Here is a 19,774-nt window from a genome sequence, read left to right as displayed (position 1 = left end):
CGGGGACAACAGAGGATGAGATGGTTGGATGGCATCACTGACTCAATGGACATGAGTTTGAGTAAGCTCCAGGAGTTGGTGATAGACAGGGAAGCCTGGCGTGCTGCAGTCTGTGGGGTCGCAAAGAGTCGGACACGACTGAGCGACTGAGCTGAGCTGAATAAGCAATGATATGATCATACTCTGTGTCAACTAAGTAGCTCTAGACTACTTTATTAAAGTTTGTTGATATTGTTTGTTATGTATTTGTGAAGAGTTTCTATAGGCAATGTTTCTGTGGGAAGTTAATTCTTTTATATAGAATTTAGGAGCTGAGGATGAGATTTTGGTGCAATTAGCTATTATAGCTGGAAATCCAGAAATACCCAAAGTCTGCTCAGTCATATTATTCTTATCCCTCAGGAGTCAGGAGGAAACTGTCTGCAAGAAAGAGTAGCTGGTGGGACTCAGTACCACATTGTCTGTAAAAGCTGAGCAAGCTTCCAACAGGCCAGTACTGAACTCTCCTTAAAAGCGGCATTGGTGCATGTAGCTTACCTCCGTGAGAGCTCCTGCTTCCCTCCCAGACCCGCCTAATCATAATCTCGGGACCAGCATGTTGAGCTGTGTGAGTCCGAAGGTTTAGAGAGGAGAACACACAATGAGTGAACACCAGGTCCCAAGAGAACCTCCACCCCCACTTAGTAACCATTATATAGTGAAAGGAGGCATGCAAGAGAATGGTCTTCTCAAGAGATCAGGCCAGGCCAGAAGCTTGAGGCAAAAAAGGAAAAAAGAACAGGCCTTGGATGGAGACTGTTCTGAACACAGAGACTCCGATTACTACTGAGTGTCCCCAGTCAGAGTTTTGAACTCTTGAATAATGAGTGACTTCTGTTTATCTTCGAGAAGGACTAGACAGAGAGTCGCGCAGAAACATGCCTGACGCAGGTGAAGGAGCTCCTGCAGCCACGATGAGAACCATCTCCTTCCGCACATGAGGACGGCAACGGGCAGTTCTGCCTCTCTCGGGTACAGATCTGTTTCTGGTAGTCTGGCCCCAGACATCCAGGTGGCTACAGTTCACATGACATATCATTCTGGACTTTACCGAGGCAGGTAGATGACTCAGAAATACAAGTTCCTTTAAGTGGCTGGTGTTCGTTGTGCCTCTAGGATAAAGTGAAATGTGTAAATAGTTTAAGTCTTGTTCTAATGAATGTCAGTAGCATTGCTGGGGAGGCTGGGCTCTTGCTCTTAGGTTAACAATTTAATTAAGAGAAATATAGTTTATTTTTACTTTCATGCTCAAAGACTTCTAACTACAATGAAAAATAATAACAGAAATGAGAACCGTTTAGGCTGTTAGGCTCACATGCTTGATTATATGTTTGTTATTGCTTGGATTCCATATAACATCATATTTTTGTTTGCTTTTATGTGTTTTGTCATTAACACAATGAAAAAAATCTTTTTAATTAACAGTATTCCCCACTGTGTAAATATGATAGAGCCTCCTGTAGATTTACTTCCATATGTGTGCTTACTTACCATGTCTAACAGATATGATGTAAAAGAAAGAATCATATAGATATTAAGTTCATGATCCCTGAGATGGGCCTATATTGTATCATCTTTAAGATTTTATTTGCTCTTTGAAGTTAATTTTCACAGGTAGTAGTTGAAGTGAAAAGCAGAAACTGCTAGTTTATTTGGATGTTGACTTAGGAAGAGCATTACTTCTTGTAATGTCAGAATAAGACCACCTACTAGAGAATTACCTTGCAGAAAGTAACTATGAAAACTGGACTTAATAGAAAAAGCAGTGTTTAAGGCACTTGAGAGTGGACAGAAACAGGCTCTTAGGGAGAGGACACAGTTGAAGGAGGTGGGGAAGGTAGCATTGTCTTTTCACTACTTTTAGCTTCAGGGTGAGTATAGGTCGTATTCTTTGGACTCTGATGAAAAAATAATAGTCTCTCTGGTCAGAGAAACTAGGAAACTAAAGTCAGAGAACCTTGGCCACTGAAGATAGTAGAGGAATCCCTGAGAGAGAGGAGCCTCAGAGTAGGGAGAGTCCTCAAATTTTGTGTACGGAAATTTGTGCATTTACTTCTGAACCATGCATGAATACAACAGTCTCAGAACAGCTTGACTTAAAAAATGAATCTGAAGTGGCCTAGAGCTGCCTTCTAAGAAACTGATTTGTAATTCAAGTCAGGCCAGGCAAAACCAGGATATTTGCCGGCTAAAACAAAAGAAACTCTTGCTGGAGAAAAATAACAATCTTAGAGTTTTCACAAGTTAGCATTTAAGGGTTAATGTTGAGAGTACAATAAAAAATTATCCTACATAGGAGGGATCAAGAAAATGGAACATATCCCAAGAGGAAATAAAAACAACTGAATCCCAGCCTGATATGCATGAGATACTGGCAGTAGCAGACAAGAATTTTAAAGCAGCTCTTAAAATATCCTCAATGAAATAAAGCAACATGTTCTCAGTGAATGAAAAAATAAAAAATCTTATCCGATAAATAGAAACAATGAGAAAGAACCACATGGAATTTCTAGAAATGATAAATACAATGTTTGAAATGTAAAAATCTAATGGATGAATTTAACAGTTGAATAGAGATGTTGGAAGGAAATGTAAGTGGACTTGAAGATAGAACAATGGGAATTAATGTGAAGAACAGAGAAAACATTAGAAAAACATGAATAGAGTCTCAGGAACTTCTTGCTGCTGCTAAGTCGCTTCATTCGTGTCCAACTCTGTGCAACCCCATAGACGGCAGCCCACCAGGCTCCCCCATCCCTGGGATTCTCCAGGCAAGAACACTGGGGTGGGTTGCCATTTTCTTCTCCAGTGCATGAAAGTAAAAAGTGAAAGTGTAGTCGCTCAGTCATGTCCGACTCTTAGCGACCCCATGAACTGTAGCCCACCAGGCTCCTCCGTCCATGGGATTTTCCAGGCAAGAGTACTGGAGTGGGGTGCCATTGCCTTCTCCACAGAGACCTCTTAGTATCAATCAATCAAACATACGTGCAACTGCAATCTTAAGAAAGTGAGGAGAGTGGGAATGGGATAGAACAAACATTTGAAAAATTAAGGCAAAAACTTCTCAAATTGGATGAAAAACAGAAACTCACAGATATAAGATACTCGGTAAATGCCAGGCCAAATGAACCCAAAGAAGGTCATATCATGTCTGGAAGCAACCTAAATGTCCATCAACAGAAGAGTGGATAAAGAAGATTTCGTGCATATCTATAATGGAGTATTACTCGGTCAAAAAAAGAATGAAATAATGCCATTTGCAGCAACATGATGGACCTAGAGATTTTTTCAGGCAGAGAAGTACAAATATTATATGATATCACTTGTATGTGGAATCTAAGAAAATGGTACAAATAAACTTATTTATAAAACAGAAACAGAGTTATAGGTGTAGAAAAAATTCTTATGGTTACTAGGGGCAAGAGAGGGGGAGGGGTAAACTGGGAGCTTGGGATTGACATACGCAGACTGCTGTATATAAAATAGAAGACTAAAGAGGACCTGGTGTATAGCACAGGGAGATCAACTCAGTCCTCCATAATGACCGTCATGGGGAAGGAATCTTAGAAAAGAGTTCAGCTCACTTCAGTTGCTCAGTTGTGTCCGACTCTTTGTGACCCTGTGGACTGCAGCGCACCAGGCCTCCCTGTCCATCACCAACTCCTGGAGCTTGCTCAGTCTCATGTCCATCGCGTCGGTGATGCCATCCAACCATCTCATCCTCTGTCTCCTACCACCTTCAATCTTTCCCAGCATCAGGGTCTTTTCCAGTGAGTCAGTTCTTTTCATCAGGTGGCCAAAGTATTGGAGTTTCAGCTTCAGCATCAGTCCTTCCAGTAAATATTCAGGACCAATTTCCTTTAGGATGGACTGATTTGATCTTCTTGCAATCCAAGGGACTCTCATGAGTCTTCTCCAACACCACAGTTCAAAAGCATCATTTCTTCGGCTCTCAGCTTTCTTTACAGTCCAGCTCTTACATCCATACATGACTACTGGAAAAACCAAAGCTTTGACTAGATGGACCTTTGTTGGTAATGTAATGTCTCTGCTTTTTAATATGCTGTCTAGGTTGGTCTTAGCTTTTCTTCCAAGGAGCAGGCGTCTTTTAATTTCATGGCTGCAGTCACCATCTGCAGTGATTTTGGAGCCCCCCAAAATAAAGTCTCTCAGTGTTTCCATTGTTTCCCCATCTATTTGCCATGAAGTGATGGGACCAGATGCCATGATCTTAGTTTTTATGTTACGTTTTAAGCCAACTTTTTCACTGGCCTCTTTCACTTTCATGAAGAGGCTCTTTAGTTCTTCTTTGCTTTCTGTCATAAGGGTGGTGTCATCTGTGTATCTGAGGTTATTGATATTTCTCCTGGCAATCTTGATTCCAGCTTTTGCTTCATCCAGCCTGGCATTTTGCATGATGTACTCTGCATATAAGTTAAATAAGCAGGGTGACAGTATGCAGCCTTGACATACTCCTTTCCCAATTTGGAACCAGTCTGTTGTTCCATGTCCAGGTCTAACTGTTGCTTCTTGACCTGCATACAGATTTCTCAGGAGGTAGAAAAGAGTGAATATATGTATTTGTGTATCTGACTCACTTTCAGGTATAGCAGAAAGTAGCACAACATTGCAAATCAACTGTACTCCAATAAAAATTAAAATAACAAAAAAAGGACACATCATGGCAAAACTGTTGAAAGCCAAAGATAAAAAGCAATGTCGAAAGCAGTAAGAGAAAAATCACATGTTTCAGACAGAGAAGCAATATCCACGTAATGACTAACTTTTACTTTATAAACCAAAAGAGCAGAAGGACATGTTTAAAGTGCTGGAAGCAAAGGGAAAAAAAGCCTGCAGTGCAGTATTCTCTATCAAAGGAACATATCCTTCAAGAATGAAGATGATTCTGGTGGTGATGATGGCACAACCTTTTGAAGACACTAACAACCACTGAATTATATCCTTTAAAAGGATGGATTTATGGTATGTTAATTATGTCTCAATAAAAATTTAAATCAAGGTAAAAGAATGTCTCATTCAGATAAAACAAACTCAGAGAATTCATCACTGGCCCTACAAGAAATGTCAAAGGATGTTCTTCAAGGCTGAAGAAAAGTGGTACCAGATAGAATTTTGAATCCTTGAAAAACAAAGGTCATCAGAAACTATAAGTAGCTGGAGAACTGTAGAAGTCTCTCTCGTTATTATTTCTTTTTTTTTTTTTAATTCTAAGTTATTTTATTTTATTTATTTTTTTTTGTCTTTTTTTTTTTTTTTAATTAGTTGGAGGCTAATTACTTCACAACATTTCAGTGGGTTTTGTCATACATTGGTATGAATCAGCCATAGAGTTACACGTATTCCAAGCAAAACTCGTAACAGTGTGAAGTTTATAACATACATGGAAAATATTATAAATCCCATATAATGTGTAGTGGCAATACCAGGAAGGATGTTGAAAAGTTTTTGTGTTTCATGTGAAATGGCACTTTTTTTCAATTGTCAGAGAAGTGTGAATAGTTAGAGATATATATTGTACTCCTTAGAGCAATAACTACACAAATAATGCAGAGAAGTAAAGCTAAAATTTGATTGAAGATTGAAATGAAATTCTAAAAAACATTCAGATAATTTTTTCAAAAGTCAGGAAAATAGAAAAATGGAACCATACAACAGGAGTGACAAGTTAAAAATTAATAATAAAATGATAGACCCAAACTCAACCATATCAGTAATTATATTAGACTGTTAATAGATTAAACTATTAACCTAGTAGTTTAGATGAAAATAAGTGTTATAGATTGAACACTCTAGTTAAAATCCTAGCAGGCTTTTTGGGGTAGAAATTGAAAACCTAATTCTAAAATTTATAAGAAAACACAGGACAATCTTGAAAATTGTCTAGATTGGAGGATTTATATTGCCTGATTCAAGTCTTACGATAAGCGAGGCAGTGAGCTACTAGCATAAGACGGCACATAGAGCGTTGGAACAGAATAGAGGGTCGTGAATTAAATCCACATTTACATGGCAAATTGATTTTTGACAACCAACATAAATTGACAGTAAAAAAAGAAAAAAAAAGTTTTTTTTGTTGTTGTTTTTAAATGGTACCAGAACAACTAGATATCTATATGAGAAAAAATGAATCTTGAACTTTACCTCACACTATACAAGAAAGTTAACTCAAATTGGATCATAGACTTAAATATAAGAGCTAAAACTATTAAATTTCCAGAAGAACATTTTAAAGAACATCTTTGTGACACTGAGTAGGCAGAGATGTTTTAGAATCCAGAAAGCATAGACTATAAAAGAAAAAATTTACGACTTCATCAAAATTCTTAAAATTCACTCTTAAAAAGACACAGTTACACAGATAAAAAACCAAACTATAGAATGGAGAATACCTTTGCAAAACATGTGTCTGTCAAAGTACTTTTACATAAAATATGTAAAGAACTCTTACAACTCAACAGTTAGACAAATAGTGCTACAAAAAATGGGCAAAAGATTTGGACAGTTCACAAACACAAAAAATACAAATGACCAGTATATCCATGGAAAGATATCCAACATGTCATGAAGAAAATGCAAATTAAAAGCATGTTGAGAATGTGGAAAATTTGAAAAAAAAAATCAATGTTAATAGCAACAACAAAAACCCTCCTGAAACTAATAAGCAATTACAGTTTTATTACAGTTTTAGGACACAGGATTCATATACAAAAGTCATCTGCTTCCTACCAGCAATAAACACGTCGGATTTGAAATTTAAAACAATACCATTAAAATTTGCACACACACCCCCCAAAATGAAATAGTTAGGTATAAATCTAAGAAAATATGTAGGAGATCCATGTTAGGAGAACTGCAAAACTCTGTTGAAGGATACCAAAGGAGAACTAAATAAATGGAGAGATAGTCTATGTTCATGGATAGTAAGACTCAATTTGTTGAGATATCAGTTCTTCCCAACTTGGTCTGCAGATATGGTCTATAGATTCAGTGCAGCTGCTATCAAAATCCAAGTATACATTATTTTGTGTAGATCAACAGACTGATTCTAAAGTTTCCGTGGTTAGGTAAGAGACCCAGAATAGCCAACACAATGTCAAAGGAGGACAGTTAAGAGACTGACACACACACTACTTTAAGACTTACCATCACACTTGCAGTAACCAAGACAGTGTGTTATTGAGGATGGAATAGGCAGATATAGCAATGGAACAGGCTGGAGAGCCCAGAAATGGACCTATATAAATATAGTCAGGTGATCTTTGACAGTGGAATAAAGATAATACAGTGAAGCAGTAATAGTCTGCAACAAATGATGCTGAAACAACTGGACATCCACATGTAAAAACTGAATCTAGTGAGATACCTTACATCCTTCACAAAAATTAAAGTGCTTTATGGACCTCAATGTAAAACATAAAACTTTTTAGTCCTAGAAGATAACAGAGAGACAGCCTAGATGACCTTGGGTGTGGTGATGACTTTTAAGGTACAACACCAAAGGCATGATCTGTGAAAGAAAGAATTGATAAGCTGGACTTTATTAAAATTGTTAAAATTCAAAAATTCTGCTCTGCAAAAAGTGTCAAGAGATTGAGAAGACAAGTCACATACTGGAAGAAAATATATAGAAAAGATATCTGATAAGTGACTTATCTAAAAAATACAGAAACCTCTCACAACTCAACAATAAGAAAATAAACAACATGATTTTTAAAAATGGGCCAGTAACCTTGACAGACATCTCACTGATGAAAATACACCCATGGCAAATAAGCATATGAAAAGTTATTCTACATCATGTGTCATCAAGGAAATGCCAATTAAAACAACAGTGAGATAATCATTGCACAACTATTAGAATGACCAAACCTCAGAACACCAAGAAAACCAAATGTTAGTGAAGATGTAAAGCAACAAGAACTCTCATTTGCTGTTGGTGTACATGCAGAGTTGATACAGCAACTTTGGAAGACGGTTTGGTAATTCCTTTTAATACGAAATGTACTTCTTCCACATGGGGCATGTCGTCTCCTGCCAAGGGTGGTGTTTCTTGGGTGACCGTGGCATTGCTGACGGAGCTGCTTGTTCTTATCTAGTTTCACGTTGGCTCATTTTAACAGACGGAAGTACCTACAGTGTCGTAGGGTATGTGTCACCTGTGTTAGCCTCATGGTCTGAAGTGTTTAGCTGTAAAATAGATTTTTTAATAAACCAAGTCTTTTGTCACTAAAGTGTTCTGAAGTGTATACCTTGGTGTTCAAAAAAAACACTTGTTAAAGCAGCTTTTCATCTTCTGCGATGTACTCTTTAAACCTTTCCTCCCCTGTAGTTACTGACTGCATGTGCCAGGGCTCTAAAGATGAAGTGTGTTAAACTGAACCAACCTGATGGGCATCACTGTCCACACGTCAAAGTGAAAGTGTTAGTCACTCAGTCGTGTCTGACTCTTTGTGACCCCATGGGGTGTAGTCTGCCAGGCTTCTCTGTCCACGGGATTCTCTAGGCAAGAATATTGGTGGGGGGGGGGGTTTGCTGTTCTCTTCTCCAGGGGATCTTCCTGACCCAGGGATCGAATCCAGGTCTCCTGCATTGCAGGCAGATTCTTTACCATCTGAACGACCAGGGTTGTGTGTACATAGGGCTTGTCTTTCAAAGAAAAGTGTTTAGAGTAGCAGAATGATAAGCCTGTCCAGACATGTTGTAAAGCCCTTGAAAAAGTAACTCAGAGCAAGTATTGTGAATGGAAGTCCCATTCTGCTTAAAAAGTCAAATTCAGATGAATTTTAAAAAAAGGAAAACTTGAAGGTACACTTACAGCATGACCCAGCAGTTGGACTCTTTGATATTTACCCAAAGGAGTTGAAGTCTGATGTCTACACAGAAACCTGCACAGAGGAATTTTAGGACAGTAACTACTGTGAATGATACCACATACTACAGTGGTGGATACATTTGTCCAAAGCCATAGAATGAACATACACCAAGAGTGAACCCTAATGTAAGCTGTGGACGTTGGGTAAGAAACCCTGTCACAGTTACATCTGCTTGGGCCCCAGCGGAGGCTAAGACAGGACGGCGTGAAGCGTTCTGACGAGCTTGCTCTCTGGTCACTTACAGTGGATCCTTGACCTGGCTGAGCTGCATGGGGCCACGGGGACTCTTCTCTCAAGCAGGTACTACCTCTGAGCTTGTTGACTGGAATCTGACCATTCTTAATTAAGGAAAGGCCAGGAAAGATAAATTCCCAGAGAAACTTAAGGTGGATAAAGCGTGTTATTATAAGCCTAGTGCTAAATGCTTTTCAAGGCCAGCATTGTTGGGTTTCTCTAGGCCCTGGGGCTTGAAGTGTGAGGGAGGGAATACCCTCTCCCCTTCCACCTCAGCTCACCAGGCACACAGAGTAAATAAACTCGGCAGCAACTGAGGCCGGGAGAGGAGGTTCTCCAGAGAGCACACCCTGAGGAAAGCAGGGCTGACCGCCTCCTTGTGGGGGCCTTTACCACAGTGACCGCTGCTCCCCAGGCGCAGAGGCGTCCGTGCAGCCGTCCATCCTGAGCGCTGTCAGTTCCTTGTCCCCAGGATTGCAGGTTGGGGCAGCCTTGAGCCCTCTCTGCAGGTTTCATCTGTGTCAGAAACCAAACAACAGAGAGAGTAGATTAGAATGAAAACAGGCCTTCACGGATCATCTGAACCATCTCTGTGAAAGATCAGGCTTTCCTGGATGGTATGCTTTGTAGAACCAAGTGTCATTAATCGATGGCCTCTTCTAATTTCCTATGAGAAAAATTCTGTGGTTAGTTAAAAAAAGGCTGAAGTGACTGTGTACCAAAGGGTAGTTCCTTATCTCCCTTAGTCCAGCTGCAAATATAGATATGGGAGAAATAGTATATGTTTTGCAGGAAAGGGGACCCCTTCCAGGGCCCAAAACTGGGCTTTTGTCTAACACTCGGAAATGAATTGTCTGAGGAGACACATGTGCTGACCATGCAACAGATTTTATTGGGAAGGGGCGCCTGGGTGGAGAGCAGCAGGGTGAGGGGACCCAAGAGGACCGCTCTGCCACGTGGCTCGCAGGTTTTTTGGTGATGGATTTGTTTCCGGGTAGCCTTTAGCCAATCACTGACTCAGAGTCCTTCCTGGTGGTGCATGCCTTGTTCAGCCAAGATGGAGGCCAGCGAGAAGGATTCTGGGAGGTGGTCAGACATGTGGTGTCTCTTTTGACCTTTCCCGCACTCTTCCGGTTGGTGGTGGCTTTTCAGTTCCTTGTTCCTTACCAGGATGCAGATGATTACTTTGGTGCCTGGCAGGGTGGGTGATTTCAGTCGGTGTGCTCCCCCTAACATTTGGACAGTGCTTTTGGAAAGCTGGGCCGTTACACGTCTCCTTGCAAATAAAAGATGACGCCTAATAGAATCAGGAGTAATAACTTTTAACATGTGACTCTTTAATAATGTCTTAAACTTGAGAAGTTTTTGAATAAAATAACAGAACTTAACATTCAATTACAGCACTAAATAGCAGAACTTTTAATGTTCATTTAGAGCCAAGTCATTATTTCAGAAGTGATGGTTTCCTGTGAGCTTGCTTTTTCTGTAGTCTGCGTGACAGACTACAGGAGGGTATGCTATTGTGTTGATTTTAAGATACTACCTGTATTTTGGGTGTTCATTTCACATGTATGCTGAAGCCCGTGTGAACTTGAGGCACGGGCCATGTACACTGATTTGCTCTCACTATGAACGTATGTGTTAATAGTCAAACTCTTAGGAACTGAAATGGGATGGTGGTTTCTGCAAGTTTGGAAGAGAGGGAGAAGAGTCATTGTTAAATTTGTTTTGCACAGTGAAAAAATTCTAGAGCTCTGTTGTGAACCATGTACCTAGAGTTAACACTATAGTACTGTGTTGTATGCTTAAAAATGGTTAAGATGGTAAATTTTGTTCTGTGGTTAATTGTGACCACAATTTAAAATGTTTTCTTTAAGTTAATGTATTTAGTTAAATTTTGGAAAGATGCTGACATTGTTTTTCCCTCTGAAACTTTTAATTCCAGTTAAAAGTTCTTAGTCTAATTTTTTAAAGAATTATAGTCCCCAAAGTGAAAGTGAAAGTTGTTCAGTCGTGTCCAACTCTTTGCGACCCCATGGACTGCATAGTCCATGAATTCTCCAGGCCAGAATACTGGCGTGGGTAGCCTTTCCCTTCTTCAGGGGACTGAACCTTCAACCCAGGGACAGAACCCAGGTCTCCCATGTTGCAGGTGGATTCTTTATCAGCTGAGCCACCAGGCAAGTCCAGCAGTCCCAAGGCATAAATTTATTTGCAAACAGTAATCGTCTTAGTTGAACACAGCTATGTGTGAATTATGCTCACATAATCATCACAAGGCACTAGGTTTTCATCTGCCATTTTATTATGAACATTTCCAAGTATAATGCAGAGAATCTGAAAGCATTCTATGCTGAAACCCTGTTACTCACCAGGTTCTGCAGTTCACACTTTGTTGTACCCTCTTTATCACGTGTGTGTGCGCTCAGTCACGTCTGATTCTTTGCGGCCCCATGGACTGTATCCCACCAGGCTCCTCGGTCCATGGGATTCCCCAGGCAAGAATGCTGGAGTGGGAATCAAACCTGCATCTCCTGCATTGCAGGTGAATTCTTTGCCACTGAGCCACTGGGAAGCTCTTCTTTATCACATATCTTATCATACCTGTATTCTCCCATCAATCCATCTTTTAAAAAATACATTTCAGTGTAAATTGCAGGCCCCAATATGTTTTGAGGGCAGGCATTTTTTATTATCCCCATTTTACACTAGAGGGATCTGAAACAGAAAAGTAATTTTTTTTTTTATTTTTATTTTTTTTATTAGTTGGAGGCTAATTACTTCACAACATTTCAGTGGGTTTTGTCATACATTGATATGAATCAGCCGTAGAGTTACACGTATTCCCCATCCCGATCCCCCCTCCCGCCTCCCTCTCCACCCGATTCCTCTGGGTCTTCCCAGTGCACCAGGCCCGAGCACTTGTCTCATGCATCCCACCTGGGCTGGTGATCTGTTTCACCATAGATAATATATATGCTGTTCTTTCGAAACATCCCAGCCTCACCTTCTCCCACAGAGTTCAAAAGTCTGTTCTGTACTTCTGTGTCTCTTTTTCTGTTTTGCATATAGGGTTGTCGTTACCATCTTTCTAAATTCCATATATATGTGTTAGTATGCTGTAATGTTCTTTATCTTTCTGGCTTACTTCACTCTGTATAATGGGCTCCAGTTTCACCCATCTCATTAGAACTGGTTCAAATGAATTCTTTTTAACGGCTGAGTAATATTCCATGGTGTATATGTACCACAGCTTCCTTATCCATTCATCTGCTGATGGGCATCTAGGTTGCTTCCATGTCCTGGCTATTATAAACAGTGCTGCGATGAACATTGGGGTGCACGTGTCTCTTTCAGATCTGGTTTCCTCAGTGTGTATGCCCACGAGTGGGATTGCTGGGTCATATGGCAGTTCTATTTCCAGTTTTTTAAGAAATCTCCACACTGTACCATTACACGCCAGTCAGGATGGCTGCTATCCAAAAGTCTACAAGCAATAAATGCTGGAGAGGGTGTGGAGAAAAGGGAACCTCTTACACTGTTGGTGGGAATGCAAACTAGTACAGCCACTATGGAAAACAGAAAAGTTAAGTAATTTAAGATTACAGAGCTTTTAAGCAGTAAAACTAGGATTTGAACTAAGTCTTTTTAAATCATGTCTTTCTAATCTGCTGGTTCACACAGTATGGATAGGTATTACCATAAAAAGTAACTTGTGGTCCAGTAAATTTGACAGATGTAAGTATCTCAGTTTTGAAGATCCACATGCATATTTTCATGGTGTAGTATCTGTGAGGTTCGGCATTAAGGAAACTTGTGAAACTTTAAGCTAACTCTTTCCAGATTCATTCAGCCTGAGCACTCCTCCCCACCTTCCTCCAACATCACACTTCTCAACATCTCGTAGAGTGGGACCAGAATTCAGTGGGGTACACTGGAAAATACTCATAATATTATAAGATATCCTCATTTTGTTTATTCCAGAATGTGTTTTTGAAGAGTTTATGTTTTTAGGCATAGTTCTAGAATTTTAGACTGGTAGAGCTCTCAGAATTCACTGAGATCAGCGCTTTCACGTCAGGGACGAGGGCGCTAGGACTCAGCGTGGTCAGGTGCCAGTGCTGGCTGGTCGTGGGCTTGATGGCAGAAGTGGGTGGGGCGTACAGCCTGGGGCCTGGGCGTGGCGCTTATAGTTGGTAAATGTTTGTTGAATAAATGAATACATCTTCTGAATCTGTCCAGTTTTCTTCCTGCATGTCTATCTACATATTAGAATTTGTGTTCATTTTCAGTTTATTTGGTCAGTAGAGAGTCCTATAGCACTTTATTTTTATGGTTGACCTTCAATACAAATGATATATAGTAACAAAATTCTAAAAAAACATTGTAATATGTGAGATACAGAAAATTACGTGAAGCATAGCTGCACTGTTTAATAAATAGTGATCAAGCGAAGCCTTATTTAACGTTCCAGGAAATAAAGCCCTGCGGTACATCAGAAGCCCCGTGGACTGTCTCCTGTTACTCATCCCCTTAATTGTTTATTTTTTCTCTTTCTTTTTTTAGCTAATTTAACCGGACATGCAGAGAAGGTGGGGATTGAAAATTTTGAGCTCTTAAAGGTCTTAGGAACTGGAGGTAAGTCTCAAGTTAATTCTTTTTTTTTAAGAGGAAAAATAAAGCACTTGATATCCCTATGACAAAGGATTGAAATCCCCAACACAGAAATCATTAAAATTTTAAAACAATAAGGAATCCATTAGGAGAACTGTCAGAGAATGTGAGCAGAGCTTTCATAGAAGAAATACATGGTATCAATGATCTTATTTGCAAAACAGAAATAGAGACTGAGATGTAGAGAACAAATGTATGGACGCCACGGCGGGGAAGAGGGCGTGGTGAGATGCGTGGACAGGTGTGTCCCACTGGCGCTGAGTGTGAAACAGGTGACTCCTGAGGACCTGCTGTGTAGCGGGGGGCGCCTGCTCGGTGCTCCGCGGTGACCTAAAGGGGAAGGACTCCAGGAAGAGGGGACATGTGTATACGTGTGCCTGAGTCACTTTATAGTAGAAACTAAAGTGAAAAAGAGAAGAGATACAAAAGGCAAATTTAAAAGAATTGGTAAGGATAAAAAACAAATCTCTCTTACGCTGCTGTTGGGAGTGTACATGAATTCAGTTTTTATACAAGACATAATATTTCATAAAGCCACTAACATTTATGGAGAGTTTGTTACTGGCCAAGTGCTCTGTGGGATGTGGTTTATACTGATTGATTTACTCAGTCCACACTCAACTTTATTGATAGCCCATGCTCATCACTTTTAAAAATGAAAAACTCAAAGCTCTTCAGAAACCTAGCAATATGAATTTGCTTAAATGACCATGTACCTGTATGTTCTATTATCTGTACAATAGGATTGAAGTGATCTGTATTTACTAAAGTTTTTGAAAGCTCTCCATAATATAGTAAAGTTGAAAAAAGACTATAGAAGAGAATGTATAATATACCATTTCCATAATATAAAAATTGTGTGGCTAAATATCTACATGTAAATATATAGAAAAATTTCTGATCTGTGCATTAAAATGATAAGAGTGTGGCTGTCCCTGGGTGGGAGATGTTTCTTGGTTTTCTGATTTCTACTTCTTTCTGCCTTCAGGATTTTTACTATCACTATCCTTGCTTATCTGAAGTTAGGGCCTCACGGGCATATGACTTGTGCAGGTGCAGAGATCCCAACACTAGAAGAGCCTCATGTTTGATTTCATGCTCTACTTTCACCCTTCTGAAATTCTAAATAGTTTGTGAACAAGATGCCCCACATTTTCATTTTGCACTGAACCTGCTAATTACATGGCTAGTCTTGTCAGCATGTAAATTTATCTAATCAGAATCCCAGAAGGAGCAAATAGAGTGGGGAGAGGTAAATATCCAAAGAGAAAATAGCTGAGCATTTTCTAGGATTGATTAAATATATGAATTTGTAAATTTAGGAAACGGAAAATCTCAGACAAGTATTACCATAAAGGAATTCTTACATAGATCCCTGAGAGAAACTGATGAACACCAGGGACAGAGAAACACCCTAAAAACTGCCAGGGAGAGAAGACTGACTTTTGGAGAAACAACGAATAGATGGACAAATGGCTCTTCAGCAGCAACCACATGAACACCGTCGCCGTGTGGAAGAATGTCCAAACAATCCCCAGAGAAACAACTGTCAATTTAGAATTGGATTCCCAGCAAAGCTATTTTGCAGAAGTAAGGGCAAAATAGACATTTTCAGACTTAAGAAAGCTGAGCGTGTTTTCCACCAATGCATCCTCACTAAAAGATACAATTTTAGGGAGAAGGAAAGTGATCTCAGGAGAGATTCTGAGATGCAAAAACTGTTGGTGAATAAAGACCTAAACAATGTTGACTGTTTAAAACCATAGTCAAAATGTCTTAATTTGTGGGGTTAACAACCAGAAAACCAAAACATTGGACAAAAATGGCACATAATTTGGGAAGTGATAGGAATTTAGTGGTCTGAGGTAGTGTTTCTCCAATTTTTACATGCACATGAATCTTGAAATGTGTAAAACACCAAATTGATTGAAAAAAGAATAGAAAGCCTGAATAGTCCTTTAATCCTTAAAGAAACTGGTCAGTGAGTAAAAATCTTCCTGCTGGGAAAATGTTTGGTACAGTCTTTATTTGTTTATTCACTTCTGTGTGACTGCTCCAGGTCTTAGCTGCTCTCTCCAGGTGCAGCGGGGGGGGGGGGAGTGCTCCTCTCCAGGTGCAGCAGGAGGGCTCCTCTCTGGCTGCAGGCTGTTGGCCTTCTGTTGCCGAGCGCAGGCTCTGGTGCTGAGACTCAGTGGTGGGGTGCACAGGCCAGGTTGCCCCATGGCACGTGGGAATCCTCCCAGACCAGGAGTGGACCCCTGTTCCCCACACCGCTGGCAGATCCTTAACCACTGGACTATCAGGGGAGTCACATGGTAGTTTCTAAAGTGAGTTCTGCCAAACCTTCAAGGCATAGATAATGCTGACCTTTCACAAATTCAGAGAACAGAAACAATGGAATTATTTCTTCCAACTCATTGTATAAGGCTAGCATTACCTTGATTCCAAAAACACACAGAGTATGAAGAAAAATTATAGGCCAGATTTCAAAACCAACTTTGGATGGATTTTCTTTCAACATATTTAGCACTTTGTCTCATTATTTACCTCAGTTTTTTGGAGCAACTTGGCCGTAGACAGGTCTTTAAGATAATTCAGCAAAGGTGAGAGAAGAGTTTAGTGTAACGCTTCACTGTGTTTCCACCTGATGCTTCTGCCTGTTACTGGGCTGTGTTAGCCATGGCTTCTGCCTTTCCTTTTTGTCAGCTGGCCGTACCCTGCTCTTGGGAGAAGATGGAATCACTGCTAAGTGTCATTGTAGGTATTTCTGTATTTAAAATCACAGTTTTGATGACTAAATGGAGTAGGTGGAAACTTTTATTATGATTATGATAAAATCTCAATTTTTATTCAGAAATTTTACCACTGAGCTTTCAGTTTCATTGCCTTTTAAAGATAATTTTTCCCCAGAACTACTTAGGATAATAGAAAAGCCTCATCAGATGCTTTTAATGTGTCCTGTCAGGCTTTCTTTCGAAGTGGAACTGAGAACTCTTCTGATGATTTAATTTTTATGTACTTTGAACCAGAAAAAATTCTATTCATCCAGTATCTTCAAGACTTCGTGGAATATTGGAAAATGAAAGATTTACTTTTTGACCTCATATTTAAATACATTTGATATTTATGAAAAAAAAAAAACAAACTTTTACTCAAGAGTATTGATTTCTGTTTTCAGCTATCTTATTTCTTTTGATCTATTGCTAATCTGCTGATCAGTTTCCTAAGCTGGAAACTTGCAAATAATACTTGACCCTTCTCTATTTTGACTTTTTTATTTATTTCTCACAAAAATCCTGTAATTTTTCTTTCAACATGACCCTTGGATTTACCTTTTGTGTTCTCAGTGCCCTAACTTGTATTACCTCATTCATGGATTGTTGAGAAGGTTTTTTTTTTACACTGGACTTTCTGCAAGTTCTCTCTCCCATTTTATGCATTTTATACATATCTTGTTATAAATAATATGCACCCTCATTAAAATTCATCATTATTGTGCTATTCTTCTGTTTCAGAACTTTTAGTGCCTTTTCTTCTAGTTAATTATTCATGTCCAAATTCTTTTCTTGCTTTCAGGCTTAGCTGTTTCCTCCTGTCTTTCTCTCCAGTTACCCTGATATTCCGCCGACTTACAAGTCTGGCTGGTCCTTTGCTCCCCTGCAGTTCCATGTCTTTCCCATCCCCTGAGGCCCCGCCTTATCGCCCTCCCCAGCTTCATACTTTTCCTCTTTCCCGCCTGTCCAGATCCTGCGCAGGTGCTTCCTTCTCTGAACTGTGGCCCTGGAAGTCCTCGGTAGGGAGCACGGCCCCGAGCTGCTCTTTTTCTTCTGGATTGTGGACTCTTAAGGTCATCGTCGTATGTGTTTCCAGCCCTGTTGCTGCTCCCTCCCTGTGGTCTGTTCACTGTGTGGAGTTTAGCAATAGTCTAATAACTGGCAGTTCAGTTCACTTGTGTTTGTCTCTAGTGTTGTTCTGGAAGTATCTTTGTTTCTCTTTTAGAATTACATTGTCTCATGATGAAATTTTGGACTGTGGGAGTAGTGATTCTGGTTTTCCTTTTTACCTTTTCTGCTGCCTTCCTTTTGACCATTTTGCTCCATCCAAGTACAGAAGAAAGCCTTTAAATGGACTCACTGTGCATTGTTAGTCAGTCTGGTGTTTAATGAAGTGGAGCATGTATTCTTTTTGAATTTTCTTTATTCATCATGGTTGATCTGTATTTCAGAGATTTTTTGTCATTATGGCAAAAAAAAAGGATAAATTTTGTCATGTAACTATAAAGGGTGCATTTGAGTTGATTTCTAATTGTGGTGCATTCATAGCTGTGAGGTACTTGGCCATCAGTGATGACTTGGAAGACTCAGGTTTGAATCTTGAGCTAACCGTTGCCTACTTGTGTTCCTTGGGTAAATCACATGAACTCTGTGAGCCCAAGTCCCTATTGGCCAAAGTTAATGGTACCTATCCCACGATGCTGTTACAACATCAGTGAAATAATCAGTATGAATTGCCAATTGCTAGATAACTGCCAGTTATGATTATTTATTCAACAGGGGATTCTACTGTAAAGCTGTACCCTAAATTAGAAAAACAATTATTTAGGACTTCTTCTCAAGGACAGATTACCAGTTCTTTCTTGTAGTCACTTTGTTAGCATGTCTGGGAATAATTCCAACTAAAGTTATATTTCTAATACTAAAAATCTAACAAATATCTCATAAATGTTATTGGCAGCTGAATCTTATTACCATTTCTGAAGAGCTGATTTGTGTATTGTGTGTACATGCGCTTAGGTGCTTGGTCGTGTCCGACTCTTAGAGCCCATGGACTATAGCTCGCCAGGCTCCTCTGCTCATAGAATTTTCCAGCAAAAATACTGAAGTGGAGTGCCGTTTCCCACTCCAGGGGATCTTCTCAACCCAGGGATTGGACCCACGTTTCTTGTGTTTCCTCAAAAATAACATGCCAAATGAAGATTGTGTTTCTTTGTTTTCTTTAACTTTTCAAACATTCTAGGTTATGAACAACCTTCTATACGTTAGGTTAACAGTCTTACGCTAAAAGATGCACCTGTGTTCAGTTGCTCAGTCATGTCCGACTCCTTGCGACCCCATCAGCTGTAGCCAACCAGGCTTCTCTGTCTAAGGAATTTTCCAGGCAAGAATACTGGAGTGGTTGCCAATTCATACTCCAGGGGATCTTCCAGACCCAGGGATCGAACCTGAGTCTCTTTTGTCTCCTGGATTGGCAGGCAGATTCTTTGCCACTGTACTACCTGGGAAGCCCCAAAATATGCATAAAATATGCATAAAATGAGTAATAAAACATCTAGATTGCCTGACACATAGTAAATGCTATATAAACTATATATGTATCTGAAAGGGACAGAAGCCTAGATTCTAAAAGAGCTAGTATAGTGCGTTATCAATGTCTCAGATTACCCTGATACATAAGTGATTGTCATCTCTTAACAAATACGTTATTGTGAAACCCAAAATATGTCCAGCAATAAATAGGGACACGTAACCATCAAAGATCTTCAAGTTTCAGGCTGTGCCTTCCTAGTCTTTCTCTGACTACAGCCGGGAGTCTTTTTTCCTAAGTGTAAGTTTGATCATGTCACTTTTATATTCAAAACCTTGCACTTCATTCCCTTTGCTCTTGGGGTTCATTCATTCACATGCATTTGTTAAGAGACAGGTACTGTTTTGGGTACCGGGAAAAGAGTAGTGAGCATTTTTTAAATTGGAGTGTAATTGCTTTATAATGTTGTCAGTTTCTGCTGTATAACAGTGAATCAGCTATATGTATACATATATCCCCTCCCTCTTAAGCCTCCCTAGTGAGCATTTTTTAAAAAAGATATATTACATACAGACTTGCAGGTTGAATAATGTGATCTTCATTTAATGTTTGTTTCTGGGTTTGTAAGA

General features: G+C 39.6%; 1 protein-coding gene across 1 annotated transcript in view; it reads left to right on the top strand.

The window, feature by feature from the left end:
• The window catches only part of RPS6KA5 (ribosomal protein S6 kinase A5), a 184,948-nt gene that overhangs the window by 45,754 nt on the left and 119,420 nt on the right, over positions 1–19,774 (top strand). Inside the window, exon 2 of the mRNA XM_043472779.1 lies at positions 13,734–13,805. Coding sequence (XP_043328714.1) covers positions 13,734–13,805 — 72 coding nt within the window. The remainder of the gene's footprint in view (positions 1–13,733; positions 13,806–19,774) is intronic.

The sequence above is a fragment of the Cervus canadensis genome, chromosome 6 (genome assembly GCF_019320065.1).
Source record: "Cervus canadensis isolate Bull #8, Minnesota chromosome 6, ASM1932006v1, whole genome shotgun sequence".
In the NCBI taxonomy this organism is placed as follows: domain Eukaryota; kingdom Metazoa; phylum Chordata; class Mammalia; order Artiodactyla; family Cervidae; genus Cervus; species Cervus canadensis.
This window is presented reverse-complemented; position numbering and strand designations above follow the sequence as displayed.